The following is a 16,688-nucleotide window of genomic DNA, read 5'->3' as shown; positions in this document are numbered from 1 at the left end:
CGAATGTTAAAGTTATAAATAAATCAGTCCTTTGAAATCAAAATGATGATGATAAAATTGCAAAAATATTTAAAAAACACAACTGGACAATGAAAAGATTATTTGATTTATTTGTAGAAAAAGTGGGTCTACAGTTCAGTATGAAACATGACTTACAATGAACAGCTAGACACAGTAATGACAGGTACAAGCAGCAGACAGTGAGTGAGAGAGGCATGTGTGTGCATGTTCAGGAGGGAACCCAAACATTGCCGTGTGTGTCGGGCGCCTGGCTGTATGGAATATTCCAGATCCACGGCTGGTCTGAAAGAACAGAGGGAAAAGAAGCAAGTTCACTTAAAGAAAAGCTCCAAATGAGTTCAAGTTTATTCTGTAAACTGAATTCAAATATGTGAAGGTTTATTTTTTTCCGCATAAGAGAAAAAAGAGCTTTGTTCTTGTGGATTCAGAAAACTTTTGCCTAATTTCTAAGCATTCCTGATGTTCAGAGGAATTCTCACGCGATTTTCCCAAGATCTAGACGAGTATACAGCTGCCTTGCAACACAATTCATATGGAAACCCATGAGCCCATCCACAGCCCTCTACTTTGTCAGCACTTGCTAATTCACTGTCTCATTAACGATCCCAGTTGTGCCTAGAGTCAAAAATAGTTTGATGTCCGTCATGTCTTCAAACTGAAACATAAAAAAAAATAGCCTAAATCTCATCAAGACCCAAAAAAAAAAACCCTGCTTTGTGTTAGCTCATGATTTTAAAAAAAACTCCATGTTTTAACTCTATAACTCATGGCATAAGTTAGAACACTTTGTGCTTTACAAAAGAGAGAAGAAGAACTCTGAATGGAGGGAGAATTTTCCGCTGTGGATGGAACACTGCTGGGACAATAATAAAAGGCATACGAAGGATACATTTGCTGCCTGCTCAAAAAAAAAAAAAAAAGCACTAACAAACAAATATTTTGTTGGATCGCCTTTGACTCTAAATTACTGCACGCATTTGGCGTGGAATCGACTTGATAGGCTTATACGATGTCACAACATTTATTTCCACCCAGAGCCACATCCATTTTTCCCAAAGGTGATGATAGGACAGTTGGAGGAAAGTCTTCCCCATGGGGATTCAGGTCTGAACTCAGCCATAAGGGAAGAAAAACTCCGGTGGTCCAGTATATTCAAGCAGTCAGGTGACCTAATTTCTTTCGGCACATGATGTTGCTGAACCCCCACCTGGCCGACAGAAGCGACCTCAGATCATAACGCTGCCTGGCACACGGCAGGATGGGTGCAACACTTCATCTGCTCCAGTCACTCTGGAACAGGATGAATCTGGTCTGATCAGATGACATGACCTTTCTTTCTATTGCTCCAGAGTCCAATCTTTCTGCTCCCTAACAAAGGGAAGCTTTTTTTTTTCTTTTTTTTCAAACAGCCTCACTGATAAGTGATCTTCATAAGGCCACACAGCTGTTTAGTCCCAAGACATTGAGTTCTCTCCTTGTGCGTGTAAAAATGCTCTTAATTTCACCGTTAAAACATTCATGTGAGCTGTTAAAACTGGTAATTTACTTCCATTTATGTCACCAAACATTGAAGTGATCTTCGATCATGATCACTCGAGATGCTGTTCAGACCGCATGTCTTCCTCAAAGACGTTCACCAACATCCATTTAATAATGCATTCTTGACTCGCTTTAAATAGTTTCTGTAATCTTCTTCTGTGTTTTGTTAGCAGCAGTGCTGTCAGTGTATGAGAGCATATGTCTGGTAATGAGAGACAACGTGGCTGCATTGAGGCAAACTATTTTTGTGTATTTCAAGACTTCCTTCAACTCCAAATTCCCAGGCTCCATATCGGAAAGGCATTCAAAGAAAGGAAACAAATATCTCCCAAAGTGAAATCTCTGTATCTGGGTTTTGCTTTTACATGAAAACAGCTCAATCTGAGGCCAATGCAGCACACTTATATAATGAAAAGTATGTTTCATGTTTCTGTCCTCTTAGCGATGGAAACAGCACAAATTTAAGCCTATCTCTATACTGTTCAAGTGTGTCACAGTGTAACAGAAATACAGACCAAGTGGGGTTGTTCAGTCAGGGGGACATATCTGAATAAAACATAAATAAAGCAGTGAAACAAAAATTTGTACAGTGTTCAATTTAGGGAGGCCAAGCTATGCTACCAACAATAAGCGCAGACGGACTGCTGGAAAATTTTGAATGTAATGGAAGCTGTTGCACCGATAAGAATCAAGAGCACATAGAGCAAACAGAAAACACCATGGAGAAGCACTACAACGGTCAAAAACCTGAAAAGAGAATGCAGGAAAGCTGAACGTAAGTGGAGGAAAACAAAGCTTAGATTCACTATGAGCTGTACAAACAAAGCCTGTGTAGTTATAACAATGAGCTGTGCAAGGCCACACAGCTGCATTTATCTGAAATGATTAATAAGAATGTCAACAATTCTCAAACTCTGTTTGCTATGGTTGAAAAACTCACAAATCTTCCTAAACAGTTAAACTCAGACCTCCTCTCCACTGAGAAATGTAACGAATTTGCCAACTTTTTTAGCCAAAAAATTCAAAACAAAAAATTCACGCCACGTATACAAACAAGAAAACTAATCTGTGTCTAAAACCTAGATCTAACTCTGACGTTATGTCACAATTTGATATTGTTGATTTAAAAATCCTGGAGGAAAAATCAACAACTTACACTCTGGACATAATAACATCCGACTTTTTAAAAACAGTCGAAAGTGATCCCCTACAAATAGTTAACAGCTTGCTGGCATCAGGCATTTTTCCCAAGTCACTAAAGACAGCTGTCATTAAGCCATTCCTAAAGAAGAGAACTCTAGATGCCTCTATGATGAAGAACTACAGACCTGTCTCTAACCTCTCTTTTATATCCAAGATGATTGAGAAAGTTGTATTTAACCAGCTCAACAACTTTCTGAATGAAAGTGGAAGTCTCGATAACTTTCAATCAGGCTTCCGACGTAATCACAGCACTGAAACAGCTCTGGTCAAAGTGTTAAACAACATCAGGTTGAATACTGATTCTGGTTATGTTTCAGTCCTGGTTCTGTTGGATCTCAGCGCTGCATTTGATACTGTAAATCACATAATCCTGTTGCACAGACTGGAAAACTGGGTTGGACTTTCTGGAGCGGTCCTTAACTGGTTCAAGTCCTATTTAGAAGGCCGGAGTTATTTTGTTACAATTGGAAGCTATGAATCTGAGTGAGTGGCCATGACTTGTGGAGTCCCCCAGGGGTCAGTTCTTGGACCTCTTCTGTTTAACTTGTATATGCTCCCTTTGGGTCAGATATTGCAGAACTTTAACATCAATTATCACAGTTATGCAGACAATACACAACTTTATGTGTCTCTGTCACCAGACGACTGCAGCCCAGCAGATGTACTGCGTCAGTGTCTGGAGGAAATAAACACCTGGATGAGAGAGAATTTTCTACAATTAAATGAAGACAAAACTGGGACCATTCTGTTTGGTAGCAAAGAGAAGATGGTCAGCATTGGCAAATATCTTGAGATTCGGGCCCTTACAATTACTGACCAAGCTCGTAACCTTGGAGTGTTGATAGACTCAGATCTGATTTCAGAAGCCACATCAAAGCTGTCACCAAGGCAGCTTTTTACCAACTCAGAAATATCAACAGAATTAAAGGTTTTCTCTCCCAAAAAGACCAGGAGAAACTCATCCATGCATTCATCTCCAGTAGACTCAATTATTGTAATGGTCTTTTAACTGGACTTCCCAAAAAGAGCATTGAACATCTGCAGCTCATCCAGAACGCTGCTGCTAGAGTTTTAACCAGGACTAAGATATCTGACCACATCACACCAGTTTTAAAGTCTTTACCCTGGCTTCCAGTCAGTCACAGAATAGATTTTAAAAGCCTACTGATGGTTTACAAATCCCAGAACGGTTTAGGCCCAAAATCCATCTGTGATATGCTCAGAGAATATAAACCCAGCAGAGCTCTTAGATCCAAGGACTCAGGTCAGCTGGTCCAGTACAGAATCCAGACTAAACACGGAGAAGCAGCATTTAGCTGTTATTGCTGCAAACAAGTGGAACAAACTGCCAGTGGAGATTAAACTGTCACCAAATGTAGACATTTTTAAATCCAGGTTAAAAACGTTCCTTTTCTCATGTGTCTATGCATGAAATCTGCACAGTATCTTGTAACTTACTGGACTGTTGCTTATTTTTAATCATTTTAATTATTTTATTTGTTTCTCTTTATGTTCTTTTATGTGTTTTTAATGCTTCTTCCACTCCCCCCGCTGTAATGCTTTTATTTTATGTAAATAAAATTGTACATGAAATGTGCTATACAAATACATTTGACTTGACTTGACTACAGATTTAACACAGAGAAAAAAACGGTACCTTTTGGAGAGTAGTTTGTAGGGGGGAGGTCAAAGGGTACCATGAAACCAGAGGTAGATGAGGAGACAGGAAATGGATTTTCATCAACTTGGAATGTCTTCATGTTCTGTAAGGAGACAGAGATGCTACGAATCACTGCACGCCAGCTCTGCACACCAACACACAACTCAATTATACAACGAGGGAGCAACTTCTGTTTCCAAGGCTTCTGCAACATTTCATTTTCTACACCACATTTTGATGAATAACAACATGTAGAGGTGTGTACTGGATACTGGATGAGCAAACATCACTTGATTAAAATCGCGTTGCGCTTACAAAGGCTGACGGCACGTAGAGGACTCCCAGCTCATATGAGCGCACCATCACCTGAGTGTTGTTCTTCTCCAGCGCACCCCATGCTGCCTTGGACAGGTTTGCACTGACACACACAGCACACAAGCAAAAAAGTTCATACGTGGATTTAGCACGACAAATCCAACAAACAAATGAAAAAAGACACATTAATGAAAATGAGCAAGTATGAAGTTGGCACAAACACACTCACCTGGTGACAAGGAACCAGGCGAGCTGTGTGAAATCTGGAGAAGCCCTCATGTATGTCTTGATGTGCGGCATGGCGTGGCTCCTCCCTGTCGTGTTTGCCTTCCAGCGGCTAAAAACACACACACACACACACAGTATTCCACAGATCTGTTTAGTTTAACTGCTAGTGAGTTTGTGAACCTAAACTTCTCGCCTTTAAATTTGGCTGTGAATGAGTCATTCACAAGTCATGATTTGTACAGATTTTTTTTTTATTTTGAGAGAAAATAAAAAGCAGCAGCCAGTCTAAACAAATGGGTAGGAAGGAAGGACTGCAGTGACAACAGCTTACAGGAAGGGACTGATTTTTCATTAGTAGAAGCAAACTTACTGGAAGTAGGAGTGGAGCCAGAGCTGTTTCTGAGCCGTCTGGATGCTGTAAGGAAGAGAGCCGCCGGCTGGAGAGCAGCAAGAGTCACCAAACAATTAAGATCCATCAATTACACCTTGATGGTATCAAATAACGACTGCAAATTTTTGTTTTAAAAATGTTTGCAAATGTTAATAAATACAAAATGCAATCATTTGCCAGTTACATAAACACCATTTTCTATTTGCAGCCTCCAGGTTATATGACAAACACTATTAAATTCAGAAGCGAGGACATGAGTACCCACCTGGGTAGCCTTCTAAACTCGTCCTCACATCTTCTACTGATGGATATACCTGCAATAGAACTTACTCATTAGCTTCTTACTCCAGAAATTCTCAGTTTCTTGATCTTAAAGTCCAACCATGTACATTTTGTGGGAAAACATGGCAATTACGGGGTGATGTATAGCGCTCAAGCAGAGAAAAGTCACAAAATCAGTAAACCTGTCTCTGTATATAGGTTTCTGGTATTATGGCTCACGTTTTCACACAAGAGCTAAAGAAAAGGGTTTTTTCTTATTTTAATAAGGTACACAGCTATGTCTTTTTGATAAACATACGAAACATTTCTACATTTGTAAATACGTACCAGGTGCATGGGAGGGTCTGGGCGAAGGGAGGACTTCCCTAGTGTGGTAAGAGTGCGCTGAAATTCCGCCGCCAACCATTTGGTCTTATCCAGTCCCATGGAGCCGATGCTGGAGAACTGGCCAATCACAGGCCACTTTTCCTCACCAGGAATCGGATTTGTGTGCTCGTAAAGCAGCTAAAAAGAAATACACACAGGAGGAAGCACCCTGCTACATTTCATTTAAACTGTTTTACGTGTCACAATTCAGAAAAATAAAGAAAGGAAATCTTTACCTTCCTCAGCCTCAGGTGGCCCCAGCGCTCCATGTCCGGACCCACATACCTTCCCGGGGTTGAGCCGACCAAATACACCCTGATACCAGATCAACACAAGAGAAAACTGTAATGTAAATGTTACTTGTGTTAGCCACAGCTGCATTCCATTGTTCCATCGTTACCCCGTGTTTACCTCGTCTCTGACAGGTCGTGCTCTTTGATTCGTTGGATCCACTCTTCGAGTTCTGGCGCACGGTACGACGCCAAGTACTCCAGCAGGTCCCTCTTAAAGAAGGTGGGTGACTCACCTGCACTCGCATTGCTTCCCTTTGGTAACCGTGGAAACAGGGGGCTCATCCACATCCTATTTTGGTTAAAACAGACTAAGTGGCAGTACAACAAAACCTACACAGTTTACCTTTAGTCAGTATGAGAACCTCTACCTACAGCCCCGCAGGTTGCAGCCCCTCAACCCTTTCAGGAGTAAATAATCAGTGAAGACCCACCCTTGTGTCTTCTGGTACCAGTCTGCTCTGATAAGGTTGGAGGTGAGAATGATGACTCTGAAGCCTTCCTCGTACAACAGTAACATCATTTTCCTGTGCAAAGACACACAACCAAGAGCAATTCAAATCACATAAAGGCTGTACTGAATTAAACTGTGTTCAGAACAATGTTACATCCTGCTATTACAAGCTTTTAAAATGTTAAGCAGGTTAGGATTGAGTTTAAACTGGCAATTGAGGTTAATAACAGGGAGCCAGTGACAAAGAAAGAGATGCTTACGTGTGATGCGTTCCAAAAGCAATGTCCAGCTTTGCCTGTCAAAACCAAATTTAGCATTTAAAGTAGACATTTTTATCAAAATGAATACATATATCACTTGTTTTGTGCTTATATATGTGCATATATAAGGGGCCTGAAGTGGCTACCAAAACAAAAACTCTTTTTTTGGAGCAACAAAGGTCTGAAAACACCTAATTCAGAGGGCCGTTCACGTTGATGATGTTATGTCACAGACAGCTCAGAGAGGCTAATAATTCTTAACCAGTCATTTGTTTAAGTGTTTTACATTAACTTGGTAAGCTACCTCTCAAGGGGACATCTTCAAATGTAGAAGATAAAACCTACTCTAGCTCCTGACTAGGAAATCTAACTTTCTGTTGGTGTTTTCAGTCTTTTTTTTTTCCCAAGTTGGAAATTCTTGAGTTCCCCAGTGTCATCAAATGTAGCATTAACTGGAACATCTAAGTGAAACATAGGAGGCCACCAACACAATGAATATATATATTTTTTTAAATGTGTAAACATCTGTAATACATCAAAGAGCCTCCCAATCTCAACACCTTCCACAACAGAAGATGCCTCTTCACAATCAAGGATGAAATCATGCATGATCATGGACACATTGAACTTATACTGCATTCCTGCAATACTTTTACAATGTGACATACAGTAAGTTCAACAAAACCTTCTACTATCAACAGTATACTTAACTACAGATCAAAGACTGGCAGCAGCCAGCTCCTCTAACATCAAGCCATCTTTGTCTTCTGTTAACGCAGACAGCACTTTTCACTCTTTAAGACTTGCATTACTTACTGTGAGATCTTTTGCAAAAAAAAAAGCATTCATAGTTGATGACCTCACAGAGACGAACAAATCGGGCAGTAAGTTACTCACTGATATCGGACTTCATCATACAGATAACAAGAGACCGCTAACTGTAACTGTGCAGCATACCGGCTATGATGTACGCTGGTGCGGTGGTGCTGCCGTTTATTCATCAAAGATTTGAGTATTCAGTTCTCCTTTTTAGGTCTACATATCCGCTTGTTTTTCTTCACACCGTCTATCATCCTTATGAACAGAAACATGACTTTTCTTGAAGAAATTGGTAAACTTTTGTCTAAAATCACAACTGATTTTGACAGCAGATTTTGTCAGGTGATTTCATTGTTCACCTAAAAAAGCAACAGTTCTGATACTGCTCAGTTTATCATTTGTTTAGAAACTTTTGATTTCAAACAGCACAAATTTAGACTCATCCATTCAATAGGCTACATGCTTGACCGTATCTTTTCTAAAGATCTTGATGTAACAGTTACAAACGTTCTAGAAGCTGCCATTTCTGATTACTACTGCTTAGTTTTTGAAGCAATACGCTCCGCTGTTCAATCAAACACCAATGGGTTTATTCACACGTCTTACATTAAAGCAAGTAATGCTGATATAGTCATAACGAATATTAAATACCAGTCTTTCAGTCAGGTGATGCCATGATAGACAATTTCTCCAACCCCAAGTCCCAAATCATTGATCGTAGTATTGCTCCTGTCAAAAGTGTCAATATATGTAGTCCACCAACAGTGAAAAAGTAAGAATGGCAAAGAGAATTTATCGGAGAACTTAGAAAAAGTCAATTTCACGTTGATTTTGGGATCTATAAAAATGTACTTTTCCTGTAACAATAATGAGATCAAATCAGCCCAACAGTCAAGTTGATCAAGAATAACCAGAGCAATCCTATTCTCCTCACTGGATAAATGAATGATTCCTCCTAAATGAATTTCTCTGTACAACATTTTGTTTTAGAGAGATACTCATGTTTTGATGGATTTGCTCCATCTTTAAATAAACAGCCTGTTTGTACTTGATTTGGCCTCATCGTCAGTCAGGCTAACTGCCATTTCAGTGTCCACATTCTCAGAAGTTAATTCCAGACATGTTGAGAATAAAACTCAGCAACTGAGGTTCTGCATTTCTTCATTTTTCAAATATGTGTTCCATTGTTTAAAAAAAAGTGTAGAAAAAATTGTAAACTGCTCTTGGCAGACAGGGATTTTCCTAGCTTCTCTCAAGCATGTTGTAATAACCCCTCCTCTAAATAGAAACCATCATTTTATCAGTAAAATACTTGCCAAAATTGTTCATAAACTACTAGTTGAGAGTTGGTTTGAAAGGCCAAGTTGGTCAAACTGGTTTTCATCGTACTCAAGAGACAGGACTTTAATGGGAAGTTTTACATCAACAGAAAGAAATTTCTCAGGGGTTCTACAAGGGGTTAGTTCTCAGGCCACTTATCTTTGACTTTTACATGCTTCAACTTGGTACTTTCATGGAGAATCATAATATATTCAGCATTAATATATTGATGATACATGGTTTTATATTTTTCCTGCACTATCAATTAGCCAGTAAATTGTACTGAGAATATTACTGTTGGATGTCAAGAAACCTTTTAGAGTTGAACAGAGACAAAACTGGGAGACAGTCAGAGACAGTGGGAAAGTCCTAAGTCTTGCCTTAGATACTTATCTCAACCTTGAAAACCACATTATCAACAAGAATGTTAGAAAGTTTTTTAACTCAGACTGACTTTTTGGAGAAATTGGTCCATATATTCATAGTGAACAGAGTAGACTTCAACACAACAAATCATTCAACTACTGAAGTCCCTTCACAAGTCTGCATGCATTGTCTAGTCTAGCACGCACCGTCCGACTATCATGTTACTTCAGAGTTAATCTGTGGTGCCGTGTTTCTCCAACCTGGGCCAGTTCAACACATGACTCACTAAGATCGTGCCCATAAAAAAGGCCAGTACCAAATGTTCATGATAGAACTGCACACAAGGAAAATATGAGTATTTGAGAATAAAACTGTCAGTCAAGTATTTTTCTATGGGTTTGGTGGGTGGTAGTGTGAGCTCAGTTTGCTGAGCATGCTAAAGTGAGCTCCCAGTCTTGGTGCCATATTCTCAGTTTTATGGTAATTTTATGGTAACACGCATCAGGAGTTATTACGTCCAAATACTCATTGGTATGGTCGCACAAAACTATGCCATTGATCTAGAAAGAGGCAGATGCCATGGAAAAGGGGTGCAATGGCTCACTACGCTCATTAATTTAGACATGACTAAAAGAGAGCCATTTAATTTAATCCCTGTGGTATTTTGACCAAAGCATGTTTCAGATGTCTTACTAAAAAAAAAAAGTATGAAACAAAAAAAGTAAAAAATATGTCTCCGTTAAAAATTTAGGAACAGCGTCTTTAACTGCACTTATATGTATGACTATCCTACTTTTGAGATCAAAGAGAATATACTGCTGCATAACATCAACTATATGATGAACAACTGTGTCCTGTGATAGTGAATATGTACCTGACAGAAGCGAACATGTAGAAAGGGCTGAGCCTGTTGCACCAGCCGTGCCTTGGCCTCCCTCTTATCTCCATGGACAATCAGAACCGGAAGATCCCTAAAAGCACAAACCGGGCTTTAAACTTGACACACTTTAGCACACTTTAATTTTGTTTGATGCCGGTCAAAAAGTGTTTCTCATTTTGGTTTTCAGAGGGAGTTTGTGCTTTGTCACGGTGCTGGAATTAACAGAATGTGGACCTTATCTGGTGTGTTCTAATAATAAAAATAATTTAAAAAATGGTTAGTGATAATGGAATGGGAACAAAGAAGATGCAAGACTTACCTAAACTCTGATGGGTACTGCTTCACCATCCAAGCAATATCAAAGCAGTAGTTAAACTATGAAGCAGGAGAGAGGACCAATATCAATAGCTAAAATGTAATCCAAACTTCTAGAGTGATGTAATAGGATTCTGCAACCATGCTTTTATCTATTGGTACACAACAATGCCAGATAAAAAGAGAAAACTATATATATCCTGAATTGTCTGGAACATATTTCATTACTTACCTGAGCAGACTCTTTCAAGGTCCCAAATAACGGTGAGAGAATGTCTGCATGAAAGAGAAAAGATTTTATGAGAAAAGGAGCAACTGACAGGTGACAAGAGGCGGGCGCCATCTCCACAGTGAGAGCAGCTGTCAAAAACAAGGGGAACAGTGACTATTACAAATGGTTTTCCTTTATAGTCACACCTACTCAGTCCCAGAATTCACACTGGGAGCCAGTCATTGGAGTAACTACACACCCTATTGAATGCTGGGAATTATTTCCTCAATTCAGACTTTCCTTAACAAAGGAATAGCTGTAAATGGCTGCAGCAGGAGAATCATGTTAGCATTAATGAATAAACTCCCCGTAGCTATTTAAATATTCACTTTCCTCGAACCACAGACAGAGGAGAAGCGGCAGCCATCTTCAGATCAAGGCTACAAATCAGTCATCGACCCAAGATTAGTTTTAGCTCTTTTGAATCTGACTCAGTTTTAATATTCATGTAGATGTTGAAAATGACAGCCTAAATATTAACTTTAATTCTATATTAGACTCTATTGGATTTTCTCAAAGTGTTCACAGACCCACTCACTCTCTTAATCATAGCCTTGACCTTGTGCTGACTTATGGTATTGAGACTGAACAATGAACATTATTTCCTCATTTTTCTTATCTGACCAGTTTTTGATAACTTTTGAGTTTACATTACTTGACTATACAGCTTCTGAAAAGAAATTTACATATAGAAGGAGTCTATCAGAGAATACTGTCACCAGATTTAAATGATTAATTATGTTATTCCATTTTCTTCACTGCCATGTGCAAATATTACAGCTACATAAACCTTACTCAAGGAAAACATGACTCTCTTGTTGACAGCACTATCATTTCAATGTGTATAACATTGGATAATGCTGCCCCTCTGAAAAGGAAGGTAATCAGTCAGAAGATGTTGGCTCCTTGGTTTAATTTTCTGCTGTGTGCTTTAAAGTAGCCTGCAAGAAAGCTGGAGAGACAGTGGAGTTCCTCTAATTTATCATTTAATTTACTATTCATCATCGATAGAAAATACGAACAATCCCAGGTTTCTTTTCAGCACTGTAGCCAGACTGACGAGAAGTCCGAGCTCTGTTGTGCCAGATATTCCTTTAACTCTCAGCAGTGATGATTTCATGAGATTCTTTACCAATAAAACTGTTTCTATTCGTGAGTGGAATCCTTCCCACTATCATCACTAATGTATCATCAAGTACAGCAGCTTTAGAAGTATCCTTAGAACCTGATTTGTATTTGGATGGCTTCTGTCCAGTCGATCTCTCCAACAACAGCAATAGTCTCTTCTAAACCATCAACTTGTATTTTAGACCCAATCCTAACCAGACTGTTCAAGGTTTTCCCTGTAATTGTGATTTGGCGCTATATAAATAAACTGAATTGGATTGAATTGAACACCACTCTCACCTCTGATGTGCAGGGCTCCACGATTGTACTTCCTGTCCAGGCCTGTGACTTTGTTGAGGTAGAACCTGTAGGTGTCATTAAGACTAGGAGTACAGGACTCAAAGAAGTCCTCTGGCTCATCAATATAGTAAAGTCGGCCGTGGGGACTTGGAGGACGCTCACTCTCCACCTTCATTTTTTTTGTCTTGGGGCTCTGAGGCATCCGTTTTGGCAAGTTACTGTGACTGTTCCCCTTTACATCTCCATCATCCTCATCGCTGTCTGAGAGTGCCCAGCCTGTGCTACCTGATGTCTCTTTCTTCCGCTTTCCAGCTAATGAGGGGCTAGTTTCAAACTTGACTGGGTGTGACTGGTTCATTGCAGCTGACTGTCTGGCCTCAGAGCCAATGACGAGCGAAGACACAGGGGGTCTGGCTGGTTCTGATTTCACCACCACAGGGACAGTCACCGGTACCGGAGAGACAGACCTACGGGAACTGTTGTTGGATTTACAAGGCCGACCGGATTCGGGTGTCAGGGTCCCAGAAGGAGGAAGAGCCTCATCATCGTCATCACTGCTGGAGATGGTCCACTTGCCGTGTTGACTCTCCTGAGACATTCCTAAAGAGACTGAGAGCAGCAGGATTAGGGGGGTGAAGCCACAAGTTGGTTACATATCTGTTTAAAAAGATGAACATCAATCACTGCTTTACACTGATGAAACTTTATTTCAAACTTGCAGAAAAAGGAAGACTTTGAGCCGACAGTATTTTTTAGCAGCAGGGCCGAGCTCAAATCATGGCAGCGGCAACTAGCATGGCACTTCCAGAGGCAACCTGAGGTGCCGCAGCTTTGCAGAGGCAGCTGCCGCAGGGTGCCACGGGGTTCCAGAGCAACTGTAAAAGCCTATTAGATGCTGCCTTACGACGATTACCGCTGCTGTTTGTCGTAGTCAACGCTGATTATCCGCAAATGGTTGCCCGTATTGTTATTAGCTATAGTCTGTTACTAAATCATTACTTTCAGATGATGATGTAGTTCTTAATTAGTCTTTAATAAAAAAGTTTTAGACCTATGATACAAAGTCACTGCATTTACTTGGGATGGAAACTATCACTTATACAGCGTTATGTATATACATAATGCTATATTAGAGATGTATATATATGTATACTGTAGCAGAAAGGAAAACGACAAGCTATTCCACAAAGAGTCAATTTATTATAGAGCATAAATAATGGTTGCTGTTGACCGTAACCACGCCGAAAACAACAATACACTAAAATGTAAACTTGCCTGACCCTCTGCTCTACACACTCACAGGCCTCCGTCCCTCACACTCGACCCCGCCCCGCTAACTTTCTTATCCAATCACATACTTGTCATAACCAAACGTGACTGTCATGTCTGTGATGCTTTGGGTATGGCAAAGCATCACAGACAGTCAATGTGGCAGACATTAACAGCTGCTCTGGCACCCTTTGGCACCCTGTGGCAGCTGCCGCTGCAAAACTGTGGCAGCTCAGGTTGCAACCGGAAGTGCCAATGCTAGTTGCCATTACCACGATTTGAGCTTGCTGTCTCTCCATTTTATTGATCGGTTCTAAGTTAGTGTTTGTAACTAAGAGCAAATGAAGGCAGATTTCATTCTAAATTATATGAGGAAAACTTTCATCTGAGGACTAAAGTGGAGCGACAGACAAACTTTAATTGGTCGTCTCTTTATAATATGCATAAATAGCACGGGAGAAAACGCACTGCCTCCATCAACTCAGGCTGTCCTTAAACAAAAGCTCGTGCCTAAGTCGAAATAGAAAACGTGCAAATACAAAATTCAGGCAGACTTTCAAAACAACACGATAAGACTGAAAACAGGAATGAGTTAGTTGCATGAAGACAAAATGTTTTATTCATACTAATCTATTAGAAAGAAATAGCGAAAGCAACACAACGTCTTCTGGAGAGCGGATGTAACGTGCAAGCAGCGCGTCGTGTTTGCTTTACCAGGTCAGTTAAGAGAGCAGCGGCGCAGGTTCACTCCTGTGTGAATGCAAAGACTCCACAATACTCCGCTATCAAAGTTCCTGCAGCACACACAATAAACAGTTTGCAAGAGGAGACGCACAGATGAAACGACTCCGACGAGAAACACTCATCTATTCCTTAAAGTTCCGCGCGGCGACAATGAAGTTAATGTCATTAACTGTCATACCACATACCTTCACATTCTTGTTTCTGTTATTCGTGTATCTTGTTTACTGACTTGCTTACGTACAAAAGTGGTGGAATATAACAAAATGCATGTACTCATGTAATGTATTTGAATACAAACAGTTATGTAAAAAAGAAAGTACACATTCCTTCGGGTCTAACGTTTTACATATGAAGACATAGTAAAAATAAAAAAAGATAAAAAATATTTAAAAAATATTATTATAAATTGGTCCTTTACCAGATCTTAGCAAGTAAAATCATAAAAGATTAACAACAGCACATTACATATCGCACCGAGTCATCAATAACTAAACCAAAATACAGACACAGTGTAAGGCCTCCTTTTGTGGAGTTTGCATGTTCTCCCCTTAAATGTGTGGGTTCTCTCAGGGTACTCTGTGGTAATTCCTGATACTTCATCCCACACTACAAAAACATGCATGCTAAGTTAATTGGTGATTCTAAATTGACCACTGGAGTGAGTGTGAGTGTTCATGGTTGTTTGTCTCTGTGCTGGCCCTGCGATACAGGTGACCTGTCCAGGGTGTACCCCACTTCTCACCCACTGGCAGCTGGGATAGACTTTAGTCCCTGTGAGCCTGAATTGGATAAAGTGGATATAGAAAATGGATTTCCGTGGGCAATCAGAATCAGACGATCCTTGAATGCACAAACAGGATAAATAACATTGGGTTTCGTGGCAAAACAGCAATTTGTCAGTTACTGATGGAATCTTAGAGTTTATCAAGACAAAAAGAGAGAAGAAAGCAAGTTTTGCCAGATGACTGATGAAGTGGCAAAAAGCACAACAGCATATAACAAGTATATCGGAAACTCTTCTATGGCCTCCAGTTCCAAAGTAGATACTTGGGACAACTCAGGTAGATTGAAATTACCCGTAAAACATCTCTGTCGTGACTTTTCTCAACATGCCAAGATTGCGTACACAGGATGTGTCCAAGTTTACTCTGATGGCTCAACAAATCCAGTAACAAACAGTTTCAGTAACACTTATCCTGTCCCACCAACTGGATATGGTTAAGTTAATGTTAGACTTCTTAAAAGCAATACAGATTAAAAATCATCAAGAACTGAAGCAGTTCTGGTGATGCAAACAAAAGGCAGATGCATTTATTCTTTTCATTTCAAGGTAGGATATGAAGAACACTTAAATATAGGGAAAGTAATTACCACACGTTACCACATGTAGGCCGTTTATCTTCAAAGGAAATATAGTACTGTGCAAAAGTCTTGCGTCTTGCCCCCCCCCTCCTTACTTTTTTTCAACATTGTCAAGGAAGCAGAAAATATGTTTGGCTGTTTAATGAGATATAAACATAAACATAAATGAGAATACAGTTTTCAGTATTGTGCAACACAGCCCGAGCCCTCTTAGACAAGTTTTCCTGTAATTTCTTTAAGTAGTCTTCGGGAATAGTTCTCTGGGATTTTTTAAGGACATCCCGAAGTTCTTTTTTGAAGGTAGACTGCCTTTTGTTCCGTTCACACTGCACACCACGCTGAGTTATGCTAAGATTTTGACTTACAGCTCTTTAGAATCACTTTGTTGGTGCAAAAAGTATGTCTTTGTGACAGGGTGTGAGTGACAAAGATACCATTTATAGAATAGTTCTCTGCCTAATTGTCTGTTATGTGTATACAAAATATTGGTTCATTCCTTGAGTTTTGATGCTCTTTTTATGCTTGAATTTTCCCTGAAAATGATCAGGAACAAGGACAGGTATGAAAACTAGTGAAAAGTCAGTCAAATATCCACAAAAATTACTTTCAGCAAGAGTATTTCATTTTTAAAAGAATACGAGACGGTCTTGTTTCTTGGAAGCAAAATACTGCTTCCTGCTGGATAATATTCAGTGCATGTGATATAATGATGGGACATGACTGGAATAGTGAAAGAAGGACCAACAGGAACAGCACTGGAAAGCAAAACAGACTGGTGAAGTGAAGGGGAACAAAAATGAAAATACAACTCAGAGTATTTTTGGAACTGGCTAAATCCAGAGGAAATCTAGCTGTAATGCAACCGTTAGATGCTTAAAACTTTAACGATGAAGACGAGAAGAAAGCATATAAGAGGTGCTCCACAG

The 16,688-nt window shown here is 39.8% G+C and overlaps 1 protein-coding gene across 2 annotated transcripts in view; it reads right to left on the bottom strand.

Annotated features, from left to right (window-relative positions):
• The window catches only part of tdp1 (tyrosyl-DNA phosphodiesterase 1), a 330,936-nt gene extending 316,471 nt beyond the window's left edge, over positions 1-14,465 (bottom strand). Inside the window, exons 1-16 of one of the 2 annotated variants that reach the window (XM_072381043.1) lie at positions 14,371-14,465; positions 12,388-12,996; positions 10,942-10,985; positions 10,714-10,769; positions 10,389-10,485; positions 7,010-7,044; positions 6,730-6,822; positions 6,417-6,587; positions 6,242-6,320; positions 5,967-6,143; positions 5,623-5,671; positions 5,337-5,403; positions 4,968-5,075; positions 4,739-4,841; positions 4,421-4,526; positions 93-303 (exon numbers count right to left, since the gene is read on the bottom strand). In XM_072381043.1, the coding sequence (XP_072237144.1) occupies positions 230-303; positions 4,421-4,526; positions 4,739-4,841; positions 4,968-5,075; positions 5,337-5,403; positions 5,623-5,671; positions 5,967-6,143; positions 6,242-6,320; positions 6,417-6,587; positions 6,730-6,822; positions 7,010-7,044; positions 10,389-10,485; positions 10,714-10,769; positions 10,942-10,985; positions 12,388-12,985 (1,857 nt within the window). In that variant the 5' untranslated portion in view covers positions 12,986-12,996; positions 14,371-14,465 and the 3' untranslated portion in view covers positions 93-229. Of the gene's footprint in view, positions 1-92; positions 304-4,420; positions 4,527-4,695; positions 4,842-4,967; positions 5,076-5,336; positions 5,404-5,622; positions 5,672-5,966; positions 6,144-6,241; positions 6,321-6,416; positions 6,588-6,729; positions 6,823-7,009; positions 7,045-10,388; positions 10,486-10,713; positions 10,770-10,941; positions 10,986-12,387; positions 12,997-14,370 lie in introns of those variants that run through there. The other variant, XM_072381044.1, reaches the window with a different exon arrangement.
• Positions 14,466-16,688: the final 2,223 nt, after the last annotated feature.

The sequence above is a fragment of the Leuresthes tenuis genome, unplaced genomic scaffold (assembly GCF_036924035.1).
Source record: "Leuresthes tenuis unplaced genomic scaffold, fLeuTen1.0.hap1 SCAF_2, whole genome shotgun sequence".
NCBI lineage: Eukaryota > Metazoa > Chordata > Actinopteri > Atheriniformes > Atherinopsidae > Leuresthes > Leuresthes tenuis.
The sequence above is the reverse complement of the archived record's forward strand: the minus strand, read 5'-3'. Positions and strand labels throughout refer to the sequence as shown.